Source organism: Camelina sativa, chromosome 5 (assembly GCF_030686135.1).
Source record: "Camelina sativa cultivar CO46 ecotype springtype chromosome 5, ASM3068613v1".
Classification (NCBI taxonomy): domain Eukaryota; kingdom Viridiplantae; phylum Streptophyta; class Magnoliopsida; order Brassicales; family Brassicaceae; genus Camelina; species Camelina sativa.
The window spans coordinates 13,024,750-13,051,829 of NC_141884.1; the positions used below are offsets into that span (position 1 = coordinate 13,024,750).

At 33.7% G+C, this 27,080-nt stretch overlaps 4 protein-coding genes across 5 annotated transcripts; 3 read left to right on the forward strand and 1 right to left on the reverse strand.

The window, feature by feature from the left end:
- Positions 1-840: 840 nt before the first annotated feature.
- On the forward strand, positions 841-2,544 carry LOC104786697 (uncharacterized). Its single transcript, XM_010512148.3, has one exon. It carries the CDS (start codon positions 1,241-1,243, stop codon positions 2,381-2,383), a length of 1,143 nt encoding a protein of 380 aa, XP_010510450.1. The 5' UTR covers positions 841-1,240; the 3' UTR covers positions 2,384-2,544.
- A 5,865-nt stretch (positions 2,545-8,409) lies between these two features.
- LOC104786699 (uncharacterized) lies at positions 8,410-11,529 on the reverse strand. The gene is made up of 3 exons (XM_010512150.3): positions 11,265-11,529; positions 9,657-11,055; positions 8,410-8,780 (listed from the first exon to the last, which is right to left on the reverse strand). The coding sequence occupies exons 2-3, from the start codon at positions 10,997-10,999 to the stop codon at positions 8,531-8,533; spliced, it is 1,593 nt and encodes a 530-aa protein (XP_010510452.1). The 5' UTR covers positions 11,000-11,055; positions 11,265-11,529; the 3' UTR covers positions 8,410-8,530.
- A 4,463-nt stretch (positions 11,530-15,992) lies between these two features.
- Positions 15,993-20,234, forward strand: LOC104786700 (DNA replication factor CDC6). 2 transcript variants are annotated; one of them, XM_087450021.1, is made up of 17 exons: positions 15,993-16,163; positions 16,586-16,912; positions 17,060-17,162; positions 17,277-17,497; positions 17,593-17,667; positions 17,747-17,856; positions 17,946-18,052; positions 18,146-18,205; positions 18,331-18,404; positions 18,628-18,678; positions 18,770-18,819; positions 18,954-19,035; positions 19,145-19,234; positions 19,518-19,580; positions 19,693-19,788; positions 19,891-19,980; positions 20,063-20,234. In XM_087450021.1, exons 2-17 carry the CDS (start codon positions 16,679-16,681, stop codon positions 20,093-20,095), a joined length of 1,539 nt encoding a protein of 512 aa, XP_087306147.1. In that variant the 5' UTR covers positions 15,993-16,163; positions 16,586-16,678; the 3' UTR covers positions 20,096-20,234. The 2 variants fall into 2 exon arrangements, with proteins under 2 accessions (XP_087306147.1, XP_010510454.2); XM_010512152.3 differs by having other exon boundaries at positions 16,033-16,163; positions 17,946-18,205.
- Positions 20,235-21,966: 1,732 nt separating this feature from the next.
- On the forward strand, positions 21,967-24,676 carry LOC104786701 (uncharacterized). Its single transcript, XM_087450023.1, has 8 exons — positions 21,967-22,335; positions 22,435-22,575; positions 22,676-22,864; positions 22,990-23,131; positions 23,246-23,345; positions 23,435-23,567; positions 23,658-24,088; positions 24,189-24,676. The coding sequence occupies exons 1-7, from the start codon at positions 21,988-21,990 to the stop codon at positions 23,829-23,831; spliced, it is 1,227 nt and encodes a 408-aa protein (XP_087306149.1). The 5' UTR covers positions 21,967-21,987; the 3' UTR covers positions 23,832-24,088; positions 24,189-24,676.
- The last annotated feature ends 2,404 nt before the right edge of the window (positions 24,677-27,080 follow it).

Sequence of the window (27,080 nt, forward strand, 5' to 3'; positions counted from 1 at the left end):
TATTTTCAGATTAATTATAATATATATATTTTGATAAGAAAAAAAGGGGTGCGGCGACACCACGATTGATTGTGATAAAACAAGAAGGTGGTGACATTTATATACTACATTTATATTAAGCTAAACGAATCAAAACATTTGAGATATAGCTTGACTAACACATATAACTGCCACTTGATTATTTCGTTTTCCTTTTCAACTTGAAAGCGAAACCTTAACCAGTATTTTTGTGACTTTGTCCTGTTCTGTCTACATCACAAAAGCCTAATTAACCTGAGTGAAACATTTTCTATATATAAGATCATAGTTATGATCATATCATATGCATGGATGATGATCGAATATGTGCATGGATCTAAGTAAACATATGCAACTGAGGCGCAGAGATTAGCTAGACACGAGACATATGCACGTGTTCCTCTGTCGACGTCCGCATCCTAAGCAACAAAATTTGTGAAACCAAATAATTAATATCAGTAAAATAATTCTGTGTAGCCTTGGATTCCTCACACTTTCGAGTTTTGGCTTCTGTATGATACATTGTAATACACTAATAATTTAAATCTAAATTACATAACATCGTACAAAATTTTTTTGAGGAAAATTGGATGATAGATTCCAAACTGAAAGATGAACAAAGATCTATTTATTTACATATCCAGTTAAAAACTGAGATATCATATCAGTGTGATAAAAACCACTAAACACCCATCATAGGTAGCTCTGGTACGTGCGTAGTAGCCGAAGCCGTTTGTGTCTTGCGACCCATATTCGTCGAACCTCTTGCTAGGGACGAGAGTATGTATTTACGTTCGTTACGGGTTTTGGAGAATTTACGAACCGAATGATATCGACACAGCCACGTTACTTCAAAGTGAAGATCATCATGTTATAAATTCAGTGAAGGCCAAAAAAAAAAAACAATGTACACTCACTCATATGCACACACACACGAACCAATGCATCGGTAAGATTCGCATAAACATACAAAAAATGAAGTAAAATAAATTAAAAGTGAGGAGACAAATATTCTAAGAAAAAACTTAGAAAATAAAAAAGACATAAAATAGCGTCACACCTACTCTTTCTTCTACACCTTTAGTATCTCTCTCTCTCCCCTGTCTTCATACTCCTTTACACTACTCCTCTCCTTCTTTACACCTCTCCCCCTCCAATGGTGTAATCTCCCATTTACTAAGTTCCTCCATCTCTCTCTCTCTTCATACCAAAGTCTTGTGCAATGGCGGCGCGAAAACTAGGTTCGTTGTTACGTCAATATTTTTTCTCACTATGCTTCCTCTTCCTCGGTTGCTTCTTCTTCCCTAAAGGCGCAGACTGTAAACAAAAGAGAAGGAAGAAGAAGCTCAGAACAGTCTCTTTATCATCATCTTCAGGTTCAGCTCTCTCATCTTCTTGGACGTACTTAAAACGAGTTTTCTTATCCACGACAAGGATTAGTAAATCCCGTAACCAAACACACCCTAACGGTACGTTAACATCAGCAAGATCATCACAGAACTCTCTCGTCACTCTCGTCCAACCCGAAACAACCACAACAAACCAACCCGACCCGGATACCCGTACCCAACAACAACCCGAGTTCGAGATCTCGTATTCCGATCACAACAATCCTCTGTTTCTCCTCCACGAGATTTTCCCTTGCAACTCGTGCGGCGAGATTTTCGCGAGAACCAATCTCCTCGAGAGCCACATCGCGATCAAACACGCCGTGTCGGAGCTAATCGCCGGCGAGTCGAGCACGAACATCGTCGAGATCATATTCAAATCAGGCTGGCCTATTGGCAAATCGCCGGAGATCAACCGGATCTTAAAAATCCACAACAGCCAGAAGATTCTCACCAGATTCGAGGAGTACCGCGAGTTCGTCAAAGCCAAAGCCGCTCGATCACGGTGGGAAGACGAGCGTTGCGTCGCCGACGGTAACGAGCTTTTACGATTCTACTGCTCGACGTTCATGTGCGATCTAGGTCAAAACGGTAAATCGAATCTATGCGGTCATCAGTACTGCAGCGTGTGCGGTATCATCGGATCCGGATTCTCACCGAAGCTCGACGGGATCGCGACGCTCGCGACGGGGTGGAGAGGACACGTGGCGGTGCCGGAGGAGGTCGAGGAAGAGTTTGGGTTTATGAACGTGAAACGGGCCATGTTGGTTTGTCGGGTTGTAGCGGGTCGGGTCGGGTGTGATTTGATGATTGATGACGTGGATAAGAGTGAAGGTGGAGGAGGAGGAGGGTATGATTCTCTGGTTGGGCAGAGTGGGAGCAAGAGTGGGGCGCTTTTGAGGATCGACGATGATGAGCTCTTGGTGTTTAATCCAAGGGCTGTCCTTCCTTGTTTTGTTATAGTCTATACGGTGTAAACCGGTTTTGTGATTGACTGTCTCTGTGTTGTTTGTTTATATATTTGGTTTGTGAGGATTTTGGTTTGATTAAGCGGTTTAGAAGTTAAATTGTGAAGAAGAAGTGTGAACGCTTTTTTGGTTTGTTTACAAAAATGGTAAAATTATTGTGGTGACTAAAAGATTGGAAGATCCCTTTTAAGTCTAATGTTTTTTCTTTTTTGTTATAGTCGTCGATTTCGTTGAATCCAACAAACATTAGCACAAGACCAAATCAAAGAGAGGCTAACTAAACCACCACTAGATGATCCTTCTCCTTTTTGTTCCTTTGTTGAATAATTATTGATTTAGAGGAAGAAAATGCTTGACAACTATGTGAATATAAAATTAAAAAAAAAAAACTTTAACTAAAAAGTAAACACTTTCTTTAAGAAACGAAAGATAAATTTTATCAAAGAATTGGGAAAGTGATGAAAACAGACAATTTCATTTGATGCTTTTTCAATTTAATTAAAGTTTGTTTTTCTTTTTTCAGTAATAATATTTGTGGGCTAGCAATACATTCCATGAGATGTATATAGATCCATAAATACGGCAAGTTGGCAACAAATTGAACTAGTGAATTTTTTGTTTTGTCTTTGGGGTTTTGTGTTAATTGACCATCACGGTAGCACATCACAAACCTGTTTTGTAGAGAATAAGACAAACATAGTGAACTTTTTGGTATGGACATGCGAATTTCTCACGTTATAGGCGCAAATTTTTCTCTCTTTATTTTCTTGTTGATATTTCGATTAGAGAAGTAATGCAACGTTTATGGTTCCCTATACTTAAGATGTAGAAACTCAAATTACATAGCTATTCTAGAATCTAGAGCGTAATAACTTGTGAGACATTTTTATAAGAAAAGAAAAAAAATCTTGTCGGACATTCATTACATAAGAATGCGTCTCATACATGCATTTATATAGGTCCAAATCGCGTTAAACATAACTTGATCGTGTGCATTATGGCATTAACAATGATTGTGTCGTTTTTAAAATTAAAAACCAAATAGCATGACAAAGCCACCAAGACATGTCATGTCATTTCATTTGAACACTTCTATAGGTATCTCATATACAATACTAAGTAATAAGACATTTCTTTACAGGCCCAAGAACGTGAATGATAAACCAATTAACCAAATGAATCGACCAATTGCTTCACCAACTTAACGAGGCTAAATTAAAGTACAAAAAGGCCTTAAACGATATTGACTGAAAGGTTTGAGTATTTTTTTCCTTTGAATCCCAAAGAGTCAAAATTGCAAGTTGTAACAAAGATATCACCTAGACACCTAGCACAAATTTTCGTGCATTATGAATTTATGATGATCCTCTCTTTTTTTTTTGGGTACAATCTCAAATTTAATAATAGAAAGATGCCGAGCTTCTTGTTTGGAGTCACTGATGCCAAAAATAAAAGTTAAAAAGGTTTTAGAGATCATGCAAAATAACAGTGGACTATATGCAAAGTGAAATGAATATAGAACCTTAGAGATAAACTTATGAGAGCACACAATTAAGACCCAAAATAGAAAAGATGTGTGGCAGAGAAATTAATAATCTCAAGAAATTTTTGGCTTTCTAAATTAACTATGATACATGAACTATCTAGTTTAGGTTTTTAAGTAGATAGATTCAATGTTGCAACACATAATTGGTCTTTGAAAAAAAGTGTTGCCATGAAAATCCTAGTAAAAAACCATGGTGTTTGAACTTTTATCATAATATATTGATATTTCATTTGCATATATTGATGAATGCAAATACGAGGAATAAAATCAGAACATAACCTTGTCTAATTGCACCAAAAATGTTGCAACACTCTTTGAACCGTCTCTCTTCATCTTTGAGCTTTTATTGTAATATTGATTTTTATTGGTTAGAGATCGATCGTGGTTTCAAATGATTTTCAAAAACAAAGAAATTCATATCAGTTAATTGATAGAAATACAATCGAGTCAATTGCAAAAGAAACTCACATATATTGTATTGAATACACCAATATCCACTAAAACACTTTCAAAGAACAATACATTAAGGGACTCATACATTAAGGCCATGAATGGAATGAGTTTTAAAATTGGTTTTTAGCTTTTGTTTTTTAGATTTTAGTTTTTGGTTTCTAAATATTTGGTTTTTGGTTTTTGCTAAAAGTCTAAAATGTTTTTAAATATAATAATAAAATTTAAAAAATGGAAAAAAACACCCCACTAGAAAACCACTATAAGATGGTTTTTGGTTTTCTTTGTAAATGAATAAAACCTGCCAAAAACTAGATTCCCTATTTTATAGGAAAACGAGTTTTATAAAATCTTGAATGGCAATAAGTTAGATTTTTAGAAAAACTAAAACCAAAATCTACTCAAAAACTTGTAACCATTCAAGGCCTAAACAAGAAAAAATTTGAATACATACTTTAAACTTAATAGGAAATTTGAAATATATACTAATTTTTTAAGTCTTTGAAATGTACCTTATGTATTGAACTAAATGACTATTTTGTCTTCAATTAAAAAATTAATTAAAACTAAATACAATATAATTAAGAGAAATTCCTTTAAATACCACTAAAAAAGTTTTTTTCCAAAAATACCACATTTTAGTTTTTTTCCAAAAATACCGCAAAAGTTTTTTTTCTCAAAATTACCACTAACACAAAAAATTGAATTTTAAGAATGTAGAATTATTTTTTTTTATGTTTGGGTTGACAAATTTAGTTTTAGGGTTTAGTTTTTAGGGGTAGGGTTTAGTATTTATAATTTAGGAATTAGTTTTTAGTATTAGAACTTTAGTTCAATTATGTGGTATTTTTGGAAAAAAATACATTTTAGTGGTAGTTTTGGAAAAAAAACTAAATTGTGGTATTTTTGGAATAAAAACCTATTTTAGTGGCATTTATGACAATTGCCCTATAATTAAATTAATTCATTTGAAAAAAATATTTAGTAATTTAATTTTAAATAAATATATGATTCACTAATAATTCCATTTAGTAATTTAATTTTAAAATTTTATTATATAAAAACTAAAATAAAATTAATTAGAATTATTTTTTCCATTTATGTTTAGTAAATATTTTAGATAATATTAGTTTTAACTAAATATAATTCACTAATAATTCTTCAAATTTTTTTCATCTAATAAAAAAGTTTTGAAAAATAATTATATATTTTAGTTTATTTTGATAATTGTCAAGTTTAATAAAATACTAAAATTGCGATTTTTTTAGAAAAAAATCAACAGTTCAAACAAATCGACTAGGTAACAAATCAATAATAAAAAAATAAATCAACTTTTAATAGAAGTCAACAAAGAAAAAACATAAATTAGCAGGAATAAAATATAAGTCGACAGTTCAAAAAGTCAATCATATTAATAAGTCAACTTAAAATGAAATAAGTATACTAAGACCAAAAAAAATCGATGGTAAAAAAATATAAGTCAACAAACAAAACAAATAAGTCAACATCTTCAAAAGTAGACTATGTAAAAAAAAATAAAACAAAAAAAAAGTCGACAGTTTTATAATAAATCGTTGAAAAAATAAATAAGACGACAAAAATTAAAATTAAGTTAACCATTCAAAATATCGACCTTATTAATAAATCAATGTAGAATGTAATAAGTCAACAAATAAACAAATCAACAGAAAACAAATATAAATCAATGAACAAAAAAAATAAGTCAATTGTTTAAAAAATCGACTATGTTATAAATCCACTAGTCATAACATAAATCAACTGTTTTAATATAAGTCGATGACCAAGATAATTAAGTCAACAGAAGTCGAAAACAAAACGATTGTTCAAAGAGTCAACATTATAAATAAATCAACATTGATTAAAATAAGTCTTTTTTTGTTTTTTTGACAACAATTAAAATAAGTCTAAAACATTGATAATATATCAATATATATATATATATTATAAGTTGTAATCTTGAATTATTTATTTTTAAATAAATTTAAATCTAAATAATACCAGCAAAAATATTTAATTTTTTCAATTCAAAATTTTAAGATAAAAATTTGATTGATGTAATTATTATTTAATATACAATAAAAACATTTTCGTTATAATTTTTATTTATGAAATAATTTATTCCGAATTTAACAATTTTTAAAAGTAATTTATTTTTAAAGTTGAATTATTTTTAAATATAAATTAAGTTTTTATTGTTTTTATTTAACTGTTAAAATTGTTTAATAATAAGGGTATTTCTGTCCATTTTCATTTCAAAATGTGTAGTTCTCAAATAACTGTAATATTAAGTATAGTTTTCAAATTTCTTATAAGATTTGGTGTATTTATAAAAATCTCCCCCTAAACAACTGTAAACTCTTAATCTAAGATATAATTAATAACCTTTAAAAAGACAAAATATGAGTTTGTGAAAGTAGCACAACAAAAAATAAAATATTAAAGGAGAGACATCAAAACATAAGAAACTAATGGATAACAATGGGTCAAACTTTAAAAAAACCTAGTCTTATGAATGTAATGCTATATTTTTCAAATATCCAGTATGAATATGCTAGAAGTATCAAATTTTTAATTTGATATTTTATAGTGTAAGTGATACAAAGAAAAGTGATGTACCAAATCTGGCATATGGACAGAATATATACCGATAAAGAAATGAGCTCATCAATTATCTGCTTCAAATTTGGAAGCCAAATTAATAAATTAATTTTGAGTATTTTGTGTGCAGTATGTTGACTTTTTGATCATATCAGTGTTATATTGTTGATTCTACAAAATTTTCATTTGAATTTTTTTCATTGTTAATTAGCTCTATAGAAAGCAACCCATATATTAAGAAGATGTAGAAATTATTTCATTTATAGAAATTTGGTTCCTCAAAAACAAGTTAGGAAGAAAATAATGTCACAAGAGATGAGTAGCAAAACAAGATCAACCTAGTAAAATTTAATTAACTCCAAAAAGGCTAAAAATCTCATAATAGTATGTACTTTTAATTGAGATTTAATAAGTTTAGAATGGTTGAGTCTCGAAATAGTACATCATTGAGTTCTCAAAATTGTTATGGGTTTGAGTAATAATACAATCCTACTATTGAAATCTTTCGCATCTAAATTTGACCAATTCAAATAAATCTTGAAGTATATGCCTTGACAAATATGTCACTGGTTAAACGATTCATCATTTGAGTGTAGGCTATACTCATATGATAAATCATGTTAACCATGAGCCACCATAGCTTAGTTTTACATATAAATCTTATAGCCTTATTACAAAATGTCATTTTGGGACCAATATATAAATTTGCTTGAACGCATAAAAAATTGTTTTTGAATTATAGAAGCTGTGTTAGTCCTTACATTTTTCTATGTTATATAATTTTATTTGTTATTCAGTTTAGCTACATACCCCAATATTTTATCCATGAGAGCAACAAGTCTAACCGTGTAAATAAACTTTCCATTAAGTAGCCAACCACATGAATTTAACGAGTTCGTGTGTTGTTGTTATCAGGTCTGATACAAGATACACATCGCACATAAACCTCAAATTAAAGTGGAACGATTTAGTCATATAACTAATGTGATGTTGGTTTTTTTTTTTTTTTTTTTTTTAATTGTTATTTTAAATAGCGATATTAGTTACACCAAAAAATATCGCCATCTGAATTAGTTATATATGACACAGGCAAGTAAATAAAATGGGACTAAAAACATGCCGAAATTGCATTACTATTTTAGTATTTTGACTAGGTACTGGTAGTACTCCTATATGCAACCCAATAAAAGGAACGTTTCAATGCATGAAGAAACAAAAAAAGGATAGACACTTGGTTCCACGACATAGGCCCAAAACCAAGGCGGTGAGATCAGCTCCGATCTCACGTGCTCTACTTTATCTCACTCAGTTACGCGTTCAACTACCACCAAACCAAACCCTTCGGGATATTTTCTTCCTTTTCGCTAGACTGATCGCAATCATAAGGGGATTAACTCTTTTACGGTTTACCCATCGCTCCTTGGTGACAAACAGGCATATACATAATACATACATGGTATTCACATATGTTTTACATTCATTAGTTGTACTTGTATATCTTTTTTTTTTTAATAGAGAGATAACTTGTTGCACCATCTTATCTAGATGGTGTCTTCCTGAGCCTCGTCGTCAAGAGGGAAACACGTGTCATCACCGCCAGTGTTCCACAAGAAATTGGCGTAATTAGCGGCGTAGTACGAGTTGGTCGGATCAGCATCGATTGCTTCCAAGAAAGTCTCCTCAGCAGCCCAAAGATCGTCCCGTGCTCTCCATAAGAACATCGCGTATTTGCTAAGCGCCTCGGCGTCTTTCGGTTCCACTCCTACCGCTCTTTTGAAGTACTCTTCCGCTCTGTTACACAATTATCATATGGAATCACGTGAGATATTTATTCATTAGATTTAGAGATAAGTAAGACATGTGGAATGCATTAAAGATGTGGGATGAATAACGCCAAAAGTTTTGTCGTGTGAAAATTAAATTTCCATATATAATAATATGAACTAGTAACGCCAACGGTTGTAGAATGTGATAGAACTAGAAGTGTCTAAATAACCAATATTTGTAAATATTAACAAAAAGGATTGGTTAGGATATCAGACCATTCACCAAGTCAATAAACTCTATAAATCAGAGAATGCTACATTCTAGATAACACTAACTACCAGCTTTGTAACTTTACTACGTTAGATATAAAATAAAGCCAATGACAAAAACATGGGTTAATTGAATTGGGTGGGGAAAAAAATCTAGAAGACAAATTGTGAAACAGAGACTTTTGGTGTTGGGTACTGGTGGGGAGACTTTAAAACACAACCGTAAACTCCACTATCACTAAAACCTTCTCAAAGACTCAAAGCTCATTGGCTACAACTCTTTTTTTTATTCTCGTTAGATATTTTATGTAATGTCGTTTTTCCTAGAAGAGGAAAAGAATTGGTTCCACTCTATTGGTTATGGTTGATTCTGCTGATACCAATTTATTTATTATAACAAAAACAATTATGATTTCCACACCAAGTATGTCCCACTAGTGAATAGAAAAATCATCGAGGTATGCGCCTACTTTTGACTCCTAGCAATCAACTTGTAGCCTCACAATTCACAACCCCAAAGAATCTAAAGGGAAGATTCGACGCAAACTCTGAAACCAAATCTACTCAAGCTAAACTAAGGTTTAACAGTTTTTTTAACTATAACATAGGGAGCAGTAAAATGTTTAGTTACCTGTCATGGTCATTAGAGACGAGGTAGAGGAACTGAGCATAGTTAGCGAGTAAGAGAGGATTATTAGGCTCTTGAGACAGTCCCGTTTGGTACATAAGCTCTGTTTTGAAGTAATCCGTGTCTTCCTCTGCTTCTACTCGAGCCTCAACAGAAGACACGAACCGCTTCCTAGTGTCGTGATCCAACGAATCATCTATGTCTGAATACTGCATTCGATCTGCTTCCTCCACCATCGAATTCCACAGCCTGTTTTCATCTTGTCCCGATACTGACGGCTCTGACTCTGTAGTCGTTGACCCGAATGTGGAAGATGACAATTGAGAAACTCCTTCTGGTATGATTGTTCTGAACTGTTCAGATCCATCGAATCCATCACCACCATCTGTTCCGCTTAACACCGGCTTAATGTTTCCACCGCCGCCATTATTGTTACCACCAACTGAAGTTGTATTCCCGTTAGGAGACGACGATACAAGGAACGTTTTCACAATCGAGGAATCCAACTTCACGTTCGTTGCTTCATCTGTTTCACTGACGGTTGTAACCTCTGTAACCATCTGAGGAAGAGGAGCAGCTAAAGCAGAGTTGCTCCCGATGGAATAAACAGTGAAGTTAGCTAAGAGTATCATAACGTAAACCATCAACGTAGGCGTCGCGGAGAAAACTTGTTGAAACAACCAAACGAAAGATTGGTGCAACTCTTCTCTAACTCTTAGCAAGATCTCTTGCAAATCTTCGTAAAACAGAACCTCTCTCATATGCAGAGTAAAGCTTTGAAGCTCTCTAATCATAAACACCATCGACGAAAACGCTTTGTTCATCGAACAACACGCTGATTCACCGACTTGTTTGACTCCTTCTTCCCATTGTCGTTTCTTCTTTATGATCCGAAGCGAAAGAGGAAGGTCAACACTGTTTGCTTTCATTTCAATACTCGACAAATGCACCATCTCGTTCCACGGCGGCTCGATTGAGTTGGTTTTGTAATCGTGAGGCTCTGAACCGTATTGGTTTGGGACATTGAATCTGAGAGTTAGTTCTTGGATTTTTTTAGAAAACTCCTCATCGGAGAAAGGAGGATCTAAGCTTGCGCTACAAACTCTTCGAATCGGTCTAGGTGATGATGATGACTTGGAGCGATGAAGGTTAGTTCCTAAAAGAGCCGAACGGTTCGTCAGTCTCTGCGGGACAAATCGAGAAGATAGGAACCGTACGTCGTGACCAATGCTCCGTCGTCGTTTTGAAGGTAGGGTTTGAGAAGGGGACGAACACTGATGAACGATAGGTTGAGCCGTCGTCGTCCATTGAAGGAACGGAGATGAAGAAGCTACTTTCACCCCCATGCGGAAAAATCAAAAACACAGAGAGTAGTACTAGTTTCTTCAACAATGGCTTCCTCCTTATATTCCCGTAAATCAAAAGAGAAAATAGAACAATCAATACTGGGAGTGAGAGAGATATAGAGAGCTCTTTGAATCATTAACAGATGGCAAATCGGATCGTGGAAAGCTAATGTTCACGAGAATCGATGAAAAATTTCGGAATAAAATTACTAGAAAGACTCGAGAAATGTTCGATTTTAGGTGTACGGAGGAAGAAAAAACTCACCGGAAAATTTACGTCTGAAATTTTCTCGGGAAAATCCTGAGGAAGGCCGCTTCACTTTAAGCGGAGAGAGAGAGAGAGAGAGAGAGAGTGAGACGAAGAGCTTTTTTATATACAGAGGGTTTAAAAGTTAACGCACGAGTTTATCAAAAATATCGAAATTAATTACTTAATTAAAATAAATAAAAATATCTGCCGGTGAAACAGCGACGTTTAAGAGTCTGACAAACAAGTAAGCCGGTGACAACAAGAACCGACTCACATGATTATTATCAAACCGGGAGAGGAGAAAGAGAGTCATTATTAATCTGACGGTTTTAACATATGCCACGTGACTTCCAGACATTGGGTATTTTTTGTTTCTCGTCATTTTCTCATCTTGTAGTTTATTAATTAACCAATCAACGGTCTTCGAAAAGCCACGTAGGTAATTTATATAGAGTATTAAAAAGAAAAAAATCAATTAAGGAGTGTGAAACAGAAAATAACAGTTTTTGCAAAAAAAAAGGCCATGTAATCTGGCGTTAACTTTGAAGTCTGGGTTCTATACGTGAGTGTTGCGAATTGCGTCCATGTTCATTTTGCTCTCTTTGGTATAATTTTGTTTTCACTTTTTTTGGTGTTTGAATCTTTTTGTTTTATATAGTAAATTGAAATACGTTTGATTCGAAATTGAAATGTGGGATCTCAATATTTTTCTAGTGATGCAATGGATCGTATAACCCGCTTATAGTAATTTACATTATCAAATTAGTGAAAGAATATATTAAAAAAAAAAACTCTGTTTTAGGGAGATTATAATTACACAGTTTCTCAGTATGGTTTTAGTTACTTACAACATGTGCAAGTGCAATGATGATTGTAAGTTGTAACAGATAACCAAGTTGGTAAATTTCTCTAACATGCATGTGTTTTTTCGAGATATGTTTTGAGTTTCGTAAGATATGCAAGTTAGTCTCCTAATTAAAAGTACATATTTGTAAAAAATCACCGACGTAACCAATTCGAACCGAACTGAAATTACTATAAACAGAACGATGGCATAATTGTATATACCCAACAAACTAAACCTCATTAGTCATTTGGAACCCATATTAAGTGCAACCGAACCAATCTGATCTAACCAAATTTTACAAATGGAACACATACCAAAAATGTATGTAATTATTGCATAACAAAACACAATTCAAAAGACCAAAACCAAAATAAACCAAATTAGCCAGGCTTACTGAAATTTACAAACAAACAAAATCGAATCGAATCAAAATTTCTATCTAAATTCAATAACATTCGGCCTAAACTAAAATTTTCAACAATTTAAACCGGGTGGACCGGAATTATTTAGGCTCTACACTTCTACTTTAGAGTTAGACATACTTTCACACAACCAACAAAACTTGAACCAAACAGAACCGGACCGAAAAGAAGAACGTGGTGTTTGGCGCATGTAGTTATATATCTTGTCAAGAAGTAAACACAAGTGGTTATATCTTGTTGGAAAGTGCCATAGGAAGGGAAGGGGGCTTAAAGTTTCGACGGTGTAGAAGGAGGGAAAGGTATGCACCAACTTGCCATAAGTTTACGTCGTTTGAGACTGTGACGTTAGAAGAAGGTGAACAAATTGACGGCTCTCGTTGATATTTGGCTCATGTCCTTCTTAACGGTTGATATTTATTGTTCTTTCTTTCATTGGACTCTTCTCACCTCATTTATATTTTTATTCAATGTCATTGAAAACCCGTACGGTGGAATCTTGCCCCATCCTAGTTTCTTTATTTGGACGATCGAGAAATTTTCGTTAGAAAAAAGCTTTGGAGAAACATGGATTATATGATATAGTTAGCTTGTCTCGTTACTTGGTTTTACGAATATCGATCGGATGTGAAATGTGTTGTTGAATTTATTAAGCATTGTCGAAATAGATCATGGAGTAGGAACTGAAAATTTAAAATTTAAAGTTCGTGAAACGCCATGTAATCAAACAAATTTTCTTGAAATATCATATGAAATGTTTGACAAAAAAGAATATCAAATTTATAAGCCAAACTAATCATTTGATAAATATTTTTTCAAATACTAGTATTTGAGGGTTCATAGATTTTTTTCTTTTTTCTAATACGAATTTTCTTAAAGATTTATTATCATCAATTTGAGGTGTGGACCATTGTCCGACAGTAGGCTAAGGATGTGGGATCTGCTTAGCTCTATTAATTATTCTCGTATTCCCGCAATGACCCGTCAATTTAAGTAATAGTAGGTTCTCTGTTTTCTTTTGAGGAAATGTACAATTTCTAAAAGGTGAAAATAAGTTGGTTGTAGATTATGTAAGTGAATAAGTGATGATGAAAGTAATTGCTAATGGGCAGCAGCGACAAGGAAGACTAGAGACAAATCATAAAATCAAAATGCTAAATGTCCGAAAACGTATGGAGGGTAAATAAAAACAAAGAGAAAATGATAGGTTACACCATGTGATGATATTAAGGGGGTTGGTTTATGAAGATTGATATGATGGGCATTTCATATGGTGAAGATATTGAAAATTCAATAATATTAATTTATATGTATTATAAGCATAATGGTAGACAAGTAAGATGTTAGACATGCAATAACAACAACTATATATTACATGAGAGGTATGCTACATGTCAAGTGTTTCACTGGTTTTACGAACCTATATATGACTCTAAATAATTTGTGAACCTTGACCAAGATCAAGATAATCTAAAACATCAGTGTAGTATCTATTTTACGAAGACCATCCGACATTTAACCATATTGAACTCGGAAATGGTTTTGGTTAGGAAGTAACCATATGAGCTGATAGTATACAACTGTTATGTGTAAGATAGACTACTTAATTTCAGAAAGAATTTTCTTTTAGAATATGAAACCCTGACAAATGAGAAGAGATTACCCACCAAAAAGTTTTAACTATTTTCATTCAATTGAATAAAATGGTTCGCAAGCTCCAAATCTTGAATAGAAAAATATCAACCCAACAAATATAGAACTAAACATATAGGAAATAAATTGGCACCAAACGTATAGGAACGATGTGCTTTCATGCATGTTGGCTCTTGACAGGAGGATAGAGCCAATATGAAAATCAAATCGAGAGAGACATAACAAAGGCCACCACTCTTATTATCTATCATCTTCTTTCTACCTAGTATTTATCAAAATTTTCCTATCTTATATACATTGATATCTTTAATTGTTAAATTGACACGTGTCGCGATCACATGAGTTACTAATTTAAAAACCAAGGTTTATATAATAACATAATAATATTGAATACTCTATCTAATCATTCACCGATTGAAAACTTAGAAAAATTACATTAATTTCTTATTTTTATTATCTTATTTTTCTTACATTATGTTAATTACTAGTTTTAACAAATTAAACCTTTTTATACTTTAATCACTTTTCTGTATAAATTTCTCTTTACTGTATGACTATAATAAATAATAATGCAATTAAATTGCAAATATTTTCCTTATTAATTGTACATATTTTCCTATTGAAATTAATAATTTAATAGATTACTTTCCTATTAGAGTTAGTGATATAATAAATTACTTTTGGTTTTATATACTTTTAAAAATATTAATTATAATCTTTTATTTTTAAGATTATTTAAATTTTCTGTAATTATTAAATAAATTTTCTTTTCACATATATTAAAATATTATCGATATACTTGACACATGTCGCGATTATATGAATTACTAACTTTGAAAAACTAATGTTTATATAATAAGATATCATCAATTTTATGTGGATATATATCAGTTGATAGGTTGAATAACTTTCGAGAACAAAATTAATCTAAAAGCAGAGCAACATTGTGGTCTAGGTTGATAATGAAAATACTAACTAAATTCATAAATGTCTAAATGCAAGGAATATTTTTTGGTTGAAGTGAATCAGAAGCTCTGCTCCATTCAATGTTTTGGGAATCTGAGATAATGCTTACTTTCTTACAAAAAGCTAGTGACCTATGTCAGTACCATGACATAGACCTTGCAATCTTGAAGGGTTAGACAAGTTTTTTGCTGCTAAGTTCCCTAGATTGTTAATGGAAACATACTATGTCATAAAATACTTCCATTAAAACACCATAACAAATACCTAAGGTTAGAGGCTTTACATATAGCTCAGCTTGATAAAGGCTCTCATATTTTGAATTTTATCATTCTGCTGCTTGAATATTAATGATTTTCTTTTTACTGATTAAAAGAGAAAAAGTTGTGCAAAAATGTCTCCAATTGCGTATCTTACTCTCTTAGACACGTAAATATGATCTTACAATGCTTTAATGTCTATATGTTTCAGGTACTTGAAAAGCAATTCAACCAACCTCCTTAGATTCATTTCCTAGATCAAAATTTTCCTATCTTATATACATTGATATTTTTTATTTGTTTGTATATATCAATGCATTGAGGTTTTGGCTACATATATATATATATATATCATATCGTTTTATGTGGATATGTATCCTTCTTAAATATATATATATATATATATCCATGCATTGATTTTTTATTTGGCTACATATAATATGAAATATCATCGATTTTATGTGGATATATATCTTTCTTATATATCTATCTATGCCTTTGATATTTTGGGTACATATCAGATGATATAAACCATCGATTTCACATTTAATGTGGATATCCTTCTTCCATAAAACCTTGTATGACCCAGATATGAAAAAATATCTCCACTATATGTTGATATCTCATACTTCAATGATTATATATGAACAAAAAAAATAAATATAAGTGCATTGACACACCGACCACTTTGCTTTTCTATCTTCTATTCTGATTCTTCCTTTTGTTTTGTTTTGTTGTCATTATGTAATTTCTGATGTATCAAGTGGTTAAGGTGAGTAAACAATATATAGTAGTTTCACTTCTTTTTCTCATTATAAACTTAAAATGTGAAAAACTAGTCTAGTTTGGTACTTGGTTTATAGTAAAAAAGTTCAAGAACTAATTAAGCAATAAGTAAAGCATAACCAAAATTGTAGGAGAGGCTTCGTTTGGATGGTAACGTGGTTATTTAGAAGTTCTAAGATGGGCCTTTAAAGGTCTTATATGAGGTTTAACCAGAACTTAGCCCAATAAAATTGCCGCGAAGCCGATGGTTTAAAACGGTAGCCGAACAAAAACCGGGCGGCGAATAAATCTGCTGTCTTGCGTTTTCCCGCTACTCCCATTTTCCCTCTTTTGTTTATTTTTTTTTTTCTTAATTTTTTTTCCTTTAATTTTTTTTTTGTTATCCCATTTCCTCATAAAACCCAGCAGCATCGAGACCATGAGATTGATTCTTCTTCACTTCGGATCTCAATCTCAATCTCGATCTCGATCTCCGTCATCGTCTGATATTACTAACCTACAATGCCTGCCATCGCTGGACCTAGTTCATCCCCTCAGAAGCATGTCGTCGGCTCCAGATTGGAGGTTACCGGAGGTCTTAGATCCGCCGAAGTCAACACTTGTCGGAAACGCAAGTTGAGATCCGATTCCGCTGCGGAGGTTTCATCATCCACGCCTGTGAATTCGATTTCCACGCCGATGAAATGGAAATCTCCTCGACGGTGTGCTGTTTCAATCCCTAAGACGGCTGATGAGGTTAGCTCCTTTGTTCTTTTGTTTCTAGCTGTTAAGCTTAGTGAGAATCGATCGATTCGATTTAGTAGTTCTTGATTCGATTTTGGTATTTAGTTCAAAAATCTGAATCTGTAATGAATGATTTATAAAATGTTGGATCGATTGCAGGAGATTAAGGAAGATTCTAATGGGAATTTGGCGAGTCCAGTGATATCAGCAGTGAAGAACTTATCTGTTTGTTTAGATGTTGAATCAAAGTGGAACCCTAGAGGTATGTATATATTAGTTAGCCTATTTATTCATTCATTAGTGTTGTATTGATTTTTGTTAAGGCTCTCAGTGAGTTTGATTGTATAATTGAATGTTTGTATTTGATTGGGTTCAGATGAGGAACAAATGAAAGCTGTGAAGGAGGCATTGCATGTGTCTAAGGCACCGTCAACTGTTGTTTGCCGTGAGGATGAGCAGAGACGGGTTTTCGAGTTTGTGAAAGGTTGTATGGAACAGAACAAGGCTGGGAGTTTGTATATATGTGGCTGTCCTGGAACTGGGAAGTCACTATCCATGGAGAAAGTAAGACAACAAGCTGATGACTGGGCGAAACAGGTAATCAATCTTGTGTGTCTGTTTCAGAACTTGTGGTTGGTGTGAATCTATTAATAGAATAGAAGGACTGATCTATCTTTCATGAAATCTTGCAGGCGGGTTTGCCTTGTTCAGAAACAGTGTCTGTTAATTGCACATCACTGACAAAAACTACAGATATTTTCTCCAAGGTAAGACCTTCTGCAATAATACCTCCAAATTCTTGGTCTCATTTCAATATCGTTGGTAATTGAGTTATTTTGTTTTTAGATACTTGGTAAAAATGAGTCCGGGAGTAAAGCTAATGGTTCATCTTCACCTCTACAACAACTTCAGAGCTTGTTTTCCCAAAAGCAACAACAATCCAGCTCAAAGATGATGTAGGTTTTTGTTTTGTTCTTGGTCTGTCATATGTTGACTTGGTAGATATAATTTGTTGCTTTGTTGCTCATTCAAGTTTTACTTGCAGGCTTATAATTGCAGATGAGATGGATTACTTGATCACAAGAGATCGAGGTGTCCTCCATGAGCTTTTTATGCTCACAACTTTGCCTTTTTCAAGGTGTATACTTATAGGTAAAACTGTCTTACGCTATCAGTGTTCATATTTTTTTTTTCTATTTCCTCTGGTCATACAAATTATGTCTAAACTTCGTATTTGTCCTTCAGGTGTAGCAAATGCAATAGACCTTGCAGATCGTTTCCTTCCAAAACTGAAGTCTCTCAATTGTAAGAATCTCTCCATCATTGTGTGCCATTTGAACATTCTTCATACTTCACCATATGTCCCTAAGCTTTGATGAAGAATAAAAGTTGAGTATACTCCTTTTAACTTATTGTTCCAATTAATGCAGGCAAACCTTTGGTTGTCACTTTCCGTGCCTATTCTAAGGAGCAGATCCTTAGGATACTGCAGGAAAGGCTTGTGGTAAGTCTACCGTAATTTTGTGATATAAGATACCTTTGATGAGAGAGGAATGTCTGATTAAGTATATCAGGATAAATCTATTGCCAATGCCATTTTTTCTGTTTCAAAGCAGTTGTTATTCAAGGAATTATGGAGATTGAAACTGTATATTAGTATATATCTAATCCAAACTCATAGTACTTTCTATGTTCATCTTAAATGATTACTTTCACTGTTGTAACAGGCACTTCCATATGTTGCATTTCAATCAAATGCCTTGGAAATTTGTGCAAGAGTAAGAAGAATATATGTCATTTTTTTTTCTCTCAACCTTGTTTTCATTTTTAGATTCTTAATTAATATTCATAATGTTTTCATTGTCCCAGAAAGTATCAGCTGCATCAGGAGACATGAGAAAGGCTCTATGTGTTTGCAGGTTAGTTCTCTTACGAATTTTGTTTCTACATAACATTAATGAGATAGAATGGGCTTTATATATTGTAACTTTACTCTTGAAATTAGAACATTAAAGATAACAGTCCGTATTTACTCACATTGATTTGATTTCAGGAGCGCCCTAGAAATCTTAGAAATAGAAGCTAGAGGATCAATAGATCAAGAACCACAAGGTCCAGTTCCAGAGTGTCAAGTGGTTAGTATTTTTCTCTCTACTTTACTCAGTTCACTTACTGAGGATGAAAATATCCAGGATCCATAGAAACCGTTGTCTTATTCCATAATTGTTATCATCGAATCTATAGGTGAAGATGGATCATATGTTAGCTGCATTGTCCAAGACGTTTAAATCTCCAGTAGTGGACACCATTCAGTCCCTTCCTCAACACCAGCAAGTAAGTCACACATCAACACACAGATTAGTTGATATCTGGTACTTCGTGTTCATAAGTTAAAAAAAATATATATAGCAACATGCTTTGCATAGGAATATACAAATCTGTAGTTTTGTTTTCCAGTGTGATCTAAAGTATTGTTAATGTAGTTTGAGAATATGTACTAACCTTAACTAAGAGAACAACTATCACAACGCACAATGTTGGCGTGTATCTGGTTCTATGACTTGGTGGATAACACGATAGAATCTTAAATTCACATGCTTATATTGAAAACTTGCAGATCATAGTCTGTTCTGCTGCAAAGGCCTTTAGAGGAAGCAAAAAAGATAGAACCATTGCAGAGGTAAAAATCTTGATTGAACGAACAATACACAAAGTCCCAAACATAGCTTCATGAAGTTATAACTAATGACTTTGTACATAGTATTCATTTATGTTTTCACACTTTGATGCAGTTAAATAAGTTATATCTGGAAATCTGTAAATCTTCGACGATAACTCCAGCTGGAATTACAGAGTTCACAAACATGTGTACAGTGCTAAATGACCAGGTACTAACTCCTATAAGAGTAATAACTCTAATGTTTGTGTATGGTTTATGTAAATCTTGAAAGAGACATTTGCTTGAAAATGTCATTTTTGGATTGACATAGGGGATACTAAAACTCAGTCAAGCTCGGGACGAAAAGCTAAGGAGGGTGAGCCTTAGAGTAGATGAAGCAGACATCACATTTGCTCTTAAGGTTATACATTATACCCTTTGTTAATTATTCCCAAAATGCAGTTTCTTAATTTATTTAACATCTTCTTTTCATTGCACAACAGGAAATTCGATTCTTCCGCAACTGTCTTCTATGATGAAGTTATTGAGTTATAGCAATGGGTTCCTCCATTTTTTATAGAATACAAAGAGTAAAAAAAAACAGAGTACACATAAATTGTTTTATTCTGTTATACAAGTTGCAAGCAATACATTAGTTACATACTTACATTTAAAGAGAACTCAGTGTCTGTCATTCAACTGTACAAGAAAGACCATTAAACGATACTGGGAGATAGATTTTTATATTGGCAACTCGCACTCACTAAACCAGGCCAAGCAGTATGGGAGAGAGTGTTGCATTAGCAAAGCAAAAGATCACAAGAAAAAGGTCATCTAAAGAAACAAGGCTGGCCTCAAAAAAATTCAGAGGTCTCAAGACTATCTCAACCAATGAAGTAGAGTAAACACCAAACTTAGGACAGCAGTGATTGTCGTTTCTGGCTTATGCACGTCATATCCTAGTATCCTACATCACTATTCACTACTCTGAAGTTTCATATCGACCTGTCTCATATTTCCTGGAAGGCATTTTTGGGCGTAAAAGCAAAGAAAATATTGAGGTCACATATAGAAAACCTGCTGATAATTACAAATATTAAGGCCTTTTTTTTTTCCTTAAAGCTAATTTATCTATCAAACATAAATTAATTAATTACCACTTGTTACCACAAATTGCATCAAGGGAATTTATAGCAATGAGCTACTAAAAACTTCCAAAATATGTACTCTCATAGCAATGACCATAATCTGGTAGCTAGGAGACATTACTAATGCTTCCAAGGCAAGACCGTATATATGAAACCTCTGTTCTGTAGCTGACTAACAAACTATCTCCTGTGTTCAATACAACCAAGAGTTTCCAAGTTCCAACATATACAGTGAAATCGTTTCCCAAACTCTTTGTGGCTATTAAGGAGTTGTAATCGGTAATTCTTTCATTCTGTAAATACGTTCGTAGTTACAGTCTTGAAATTCTGATGACTCATGCCTTAGAATTGCCATAAGATAAGTTCAAATAGAACTGAGTGGCAAGCGCAACAGTGGATAAATATTTTAACATCTAGACATGTCACGCTGTCAGAATTCAAGGCCCCATGAAACAAAAAAATTCTATCATCACCCTAATTGACCAGTTTGGCAATGCAGGTAATTAAGGGCAACCTATTAAAACCTTAACTTAGTACATAGAGAACACATTTTACTATAAAGTAATTCTTAACAGGTAAAATGCAATAGCGTAAGTACAAGGTGAAGCAGAGGCACTAAGAGAGGCATTAAGGATCAAGGACTTGAGAAGATATTCAATGTTCAAAATTGCTTCACAAGAAAGCAACTACCCTTTACTTATATCATACACGCGTACCATAAGGGCATCTCCATAAGTAATACTCAAATCAGTGTCTTTAACTTTTAATAATATTAAAAATAATACTAATCTAAGTTTAGATCCTAGCTCCCTTGTTTTTATTATTTTCTCCTCCCATTAGTTATCCTTAAATATGGGTGTTTTATATAATTTTTATTAAAAATATGTTTTAATTATATTTTATAATATTACAAATGTTGGTTATATAATGTATGCAATATTAGGAAAAAAAAACTAGAAACTGTAGTTATAGTATAATATATTTTATTAAAAAAACAAATATATTACATTATAAAAACTTTAAAATTTTGTTAATTCCTTCTTTTTTTTTCACCACTTAAGATTTTCTTATATGTATAAAAAATATAACCACTTAATACAGTTGATTTTGTATTAAGATATAATTTGATATGATTAATTTTATTTTAAACAAAAAAGTAAAATTTAACATAAAGTTCTCAAATAAAAATATCTTGGTATGGTTTTTATAGGTTAAAAACCTAAAAGCCGAACGTATTCCCAAGAAAAAAATACGAATAATCCAAGTTGAAGTAAAAAAGTATGGATCAATTACCATGCAACTCCCACGTTGACGACGACGACGACCATGGTTGGACGAAAGTCGTGTCCCGGAAGAAAAAAGGTTCCGGCAGGAATGAACGACGGATCCTGACAGAGAATAAGACGGTTTCTGCTGATGTAAAGGAGATTCTGAGGGCAGAAACAGCTAAAAATCCACAACCCAAGAACAAGAAGAAGAAGAAGAAGAAGAAGGAGGAGACTGTGAGGGCAGAAACACCTAACAATCCACAACCCAAGAAGGATGAGAAGAAGCCGATAATGTCTTTGTCCGAGGCTATGGCAAAGATCGACCATTCAAGTCTTGCGGCTTTCCTCGCCGTATCATTGGTAAGTGCATCATGCAGCTGATGTAAAATTCAGCTCGATCCTTTTGTTTTAGTTACTTAAAATCAGAATTCAATTTTTTTTTGTTTTTTTGTTAAATAGGAATCGTATTCGGATGAGCCAGTGACTCAGCTATTAAGATTTATGAATTACATCGGGAGAGAACTTACCGAGGTGCAATTTCCATGGCTGGAGATGTTTCCTTTTGAGGGTACTTGGCCCAAGGTTATCGATGTCATGAATGTGAGCTGTTTCTTCTTTTTTGGTTCAGAGATTTTGAAGTCTATGTTAGATTGTTGAAGCTGATTGTTTATAAACTCTTTTTTTTTTCATATATAAACAGGTTCCGTTGTGTGATATTCCTGAACCTATCTCTAACACATCAGTCAGTTGGATCCTTCAACTTCCAGTTATGCAACTCTCTGGCTTTGTAGTGTGGGCGTTTGGTTGTACTATCACTCATTTGGAAGCACAACAAAAAGGTGCCAAATCTGGCAAGATCGGTGAACAACCTACTTCTCCCAAACCTCATGTAAACTTTTGCAATACCTTTCTCTTAATAATTGTCGCTTTCACTTATATGTATTATGATGTGGTTGAATTACCTTTGTTTGACTAACTCCATTATTGTTCTCTTTGTTTTTCTTTTCCGATTAGATGCCAATATTTGTTACATTGGCAATGGTAGTGCATTGGAGACCTGAAGCTTTGACTTATGCGCTGGCGACTATTAGGGGGAGGCGTTATTTTCAAGGACAGGACAGGCTTCCGCTTACAGTTTGGATGATGGCTGTGGTTCGTGTTTTCCTTTATGTGAACTTTGGACCAAGAGAGTGTCGAAACTTGTGTGTTTTCTGTGATCTGTTGTATTATGAAATTCATTTGAACTGTAAAACTGTGGTGGACAACTTAGGTGCAGCGTTGTTTTCATGGGCGCACAACTTGCTACCAGTAGTGGGTAATACGAGCTGCAACCCTCAGTCAACGGATCTTATCCTGCAGTTGGTTGAGGAGTGAGTCGGAAGTTTTCTTTTGATTGATCTCCTTTGCTATATAATATAAACAAACATCTCATCTTTGTTTAATGCAATTTTCTTATCAGAATTGTTGCGGATCCAGAGGCTTGGACGATGCGTAGGAACCAAGCTGGTATTGTGCATCAGCGAATGATTCCGCCTCCTTCATTTGAGATCTTGCTGCGGCTTACATTCCCTGCTTCATCTGCAAGAGTAAAAGTAAGTTAGTAATATTTGGAATATATAAAAACACAAACCTTGATGCTTTTGTCTATTCTGATCACAAGCATGGTCTCTGTACGAACACAGGCTACAGAGAGGTTTGAGGCAGTTTATCCCTCGCTGAAAGAAGTGGCTCTTACCGGTGAACCAGGAAACAAGGCAATGCAAGAAGTCATTCAACAGATATTCTCTTTGTCTTTGAAACTTGCTGGAGAAGGTATACATATACTAGCTAGTAACAAACAAATTTTGAATCCTTGACAGTTCTAATGTGTTACTGTTGTGTCACAGGAAATCCTGCTTTAGCCAAGGAAGCTACAGCAATAGCTATCTGGTGTGTGACCGAAAACGTTGATTGCTGCAAGCACTGGGACAGTCTCTATACGAAGAATATAGAAGCTAGTGTTGCTCTTCTTAATAAGCTTGTCGACGAATGGAAGGATCATTCCCTCAAACTATTCTCATCAGCGAGAAAAATTTTCACTGTCACTGAAACTATGAAGAGCTTCAGGCTAAAAGTTAATACCTCTTACTCTTCTAAGCTTTAAACTAATTTCACCTTTTTACCTCAGTTGTAATTTCATCTCTGACTTAAAGCTGTTGTGATATTTTTTTAAGAACGAAGAAGCCATCACTGAAGGAGGAGCGAATGCTTCTCTTTACAAAGAAGCTGACAAGTCCTGCAAATTTATCTCGCGGAGAATCTCCCATGTATGGTTCAGACATTACTGCTTCAAAGCTTTGGCTGTGGTTCTAGCTGTAGCTGCAGGACTAGCCACTGCTGCAGCTGTAGCTGCTGCTGGAGTAGCAACCTTTATTGCAATTGTTCTATTTATCTACCCGGAGCTTAGAGACCTCCTCTGGTGAACTCATTGGATCTGCAGCTATACGTCAATGCAATCACCACAGCATTAAACAACTAAGAGAGAAACATCTGATACTGGGCTTTTTTGTGATTGTCTATATAAGTTGTCTTAACGTACATCTTTCTAAAAACAAAATATTTAAAAGTAGTTTGCCTTTTGATTTCGATGAACTGAGACCCTACGATATAGTAATTTTCACGACCCGGTTCGAGATGTAATGAAGGATGGTTTTTAAGACAACTTCTTGTTGATCATGATAATGATTTATAGTGAGTGGTTCACCTTCAACGGGAGAGCTTATTCACTAAAATCGAAGATATTTGCCTGCTACAAGTTCAATCAATCTCTCAAAGATAATCATAAGAAACAGTTACAAAGAATTCATCTAAAAGTAAAACCTAAGATTAACAAGTATGAGGCGAAATTATCTGGAATAGTAATCTTAATAAAACGTTTTTAAACAACCAATACGTACTCTTAATAAAATTGTTTTAAGACAATGTTAAGACAACTTACACTTATATTAGACAATCTCAAAGCCCAGTCCATGTTTCTGTCTTAGTTGTTTAATGCTTTGGTGGCATTGACGTACATAGCTGCAGATCCAATGAGTTCACCAGAAGTTCTTAAGCTCCGGGTTGAAAGATAGAACAACTGCAGCAGTGGCTCCTGCTCCTGCAGCAGCTAGAACCACAGCAGTAGCTTTGAGGCAGTAATGTTTGTACCTTCCATAGGGGAGTCTCCGCGAGATCAATTGGCAGGACTTGTCAGCCTCTTTGTAAAGAGTAGCATTGGCTTTTCCTTTAGTGATGGCTTTTTCGTTCTAAAAAATATCACAATATAGTATAATTGTCATTTAAACTTGTTTTAGAGCTATTTTAGAATATATTTTTTGTTTTTTTGGTTAAAAGTGTTTTTATTAAAAAAGCACGAGAAAACAAAATTATAATATGGTTAAATGTCGGATGGTTTAATGGTCTTCGTAAGATCGATACGACACCGATGTTTTAGATTATCTTGATCGTATCTCTTTTGGTGAAGGTTCACAAATTATTTAGAGTCATATAGGTTCGTAATACCAATGAAACACTTGATATGTAGCATATCTCTCATGTAATATATAGTTGTTCGTATTGCATGTCTAACATCTTACTTGTTTACCATTATGCTCATATCAAATCTTCACCATATGAAATGCCCCCTTGATAATCACATGGTGTAACCTATCATTTTCTCTTTGTTTTTATTTACCCTCCATACGTTTTTGGACATTTAGCATTTGATTTTATGATTTTTCTTGGACTCTTGATGCTCTGATATTCCTTGTCGCTGCCCATAAGTAATTTACTATCATCATCACTTACATAATGTATAACCAATTTTTTTTCACCTTTTATAAATTGTATATTTCCCAACAACAAAAAGCAAAAACAATAACCTTCATACTACTTTAATTGACTGGCCATATCGAGAAGCCGATAATACGAGAATGTATATTTTAATCGAATTAAGCAGATCTCTTCCCACATCCTTAGTAGCCTACAGAGAATGGTCCACACCCAAATTCATGATAAATCATTTAGAAATATCATATTATAAAAAAATATCAATGATCTCTCAAATACTAGTATTTGTAAAAAAATTGTCAAAGTTTGGCTTATTTTGGTATTCATTTTTGTCAAACATTTCATATGATATTTCAAGAAACTTTTTTGATAACATGGCGTTTAACTAGCTTTAAATTTTAAATTCAGTTCCAACTCCATGATCAATTTCGACGATGCTTAATAATTTCAACAACACATTTCACATCCGATATTCTTAAAACCAGTCACGAGACAAGCTAACTATATACCATATAATCCATGTTTCTCCAAATATTTTTTCTAAACGAAAATTTATGGATCGTCCAAATATAGACTAGCTAGGATGGGGTTTAAATAAAGAAACTAGGATGGGGCAAGATTCCACCGTACGTGTTTTCAATGACATTGAATAATAAAACTTTGGGAATGACCGAATGAATTATCAATGAGGTGAGAAGAGTCCAATGAAAGAAAGAACAGTAAATATCAACCGTTAAGAAGGACATGAGCCAAATATCAACGAGAGCCGTCAATTTATTCACCTTCTTCTAACGTCTCTGTCTCAACTACGTAATTAAACTTATGGCAAGTTGGCGCATACCTTTCCCTCCTTCTCCTATGGCACTTTCCAACATGATATAACCACTTGTGTTTTCTTCTTGGCAAGATATATAACCACATGAGCTAATAAATGCCATATTCATTTTTCCGGTTTGGTTTGGTTTAAGTTTTTTTTGTGTGTGTGTGAGAGTGTGTCCAAAGTATAACCTAAATAATCCATGTCCAGTTTGGTTTAGATTGTTGAAAATGTTGGTTTAGTCCGCATTTAATAAAGCATTATTGAATTGATCCCGAAAATGTAATTTGGTTCGTTTTTGTTTATTTGTAAATTCTAATTTTAATAAGTTTGGCTAATTTGGTTTACTTTTTTTTTTTTTTGAAAAATATGTGAATTTCATTAAACCGAAAAGTTTGCAGAAGTTACAGATTAGCTTGATACGAAGACGGACTCTTGCCCAAAAAAAATAAAAACAAGAGAGCGACTAAAAATTAATACA

What these genes read in the sequence shown, in the direction of transcription:
- LOC104786697 (XM_010512148.3), top strand. Translation starts at nt 1,241, where the DNA reads ATGGCGGCGCGAAAACTAGGTTCGTTGTTACGTCAATATTTTTTCTCA.
- LOC104786699 (XM_010512150.3), bottom strand. Translation starts at nt 10,999, where the DNA reads ATGGGGGTGAAAGTAGCTTCTTCATCTCCGTTCCTTCAATGGACGACG. An exon ending in GTCTCTAATGACCATGACAG is followed by an intron (nt 8,781 to 9,656) that starts GTAACTAAACAT and finishes ATTGTGTAACAG; the next exon opens with AGCGGAAGAGTACTTCAAAA.
- LOC104786700 (XM_010512152.3), top strand. Translation starts at nt 16,679, where the DNA reads ATGCCTGCCATCGCTGGACCTAGTTCATCCCCTCAGAAGCATGTCGTC. An exon ending in CTACAGATATTTTCTCCAAG is followed by an intron (nt 17,668 to 17,746) that starts GTAAGACCTTCT and finishes TTTTGTTTTTAG; the next exon opens with ATACTTGGTAAAAATGAGTC. An exon ending in CAATCCAGCTCAAAGATGAT is followed by an intron (nt 17,857 to 17,945) that starts GTAGGTTTTTGT and finishes TTTTACTTGCAG; the next exon opens with GCTTATAATTGCAGATGAGA.
- LOC104786701 (XM_087450023.1), top strand. Translation starts at nt 21,988, where the DNA reads ATGGATCAATTACCATGCAACTCCCACGTTGACGACGACGACGACCAT. An exon ending in TTGGATGATGGCTGTGGTTC is followed by an intron (nt 23,132 to 23,245) that starts GTGTTTTCCTTT and finishes TGGACAACTTAG; the next exon opens with GTGCAGCGTTGTTTTCATGG. An exon ending in CTTCATCTGCAAGAGTAAAA is followed by an intron (nt 23,568 to 23,657) that starts GTAAGTTAGTAA and finishes GTACGAACACAG; the next exon opens with GCTACAGAGAGGTTTGAGGC.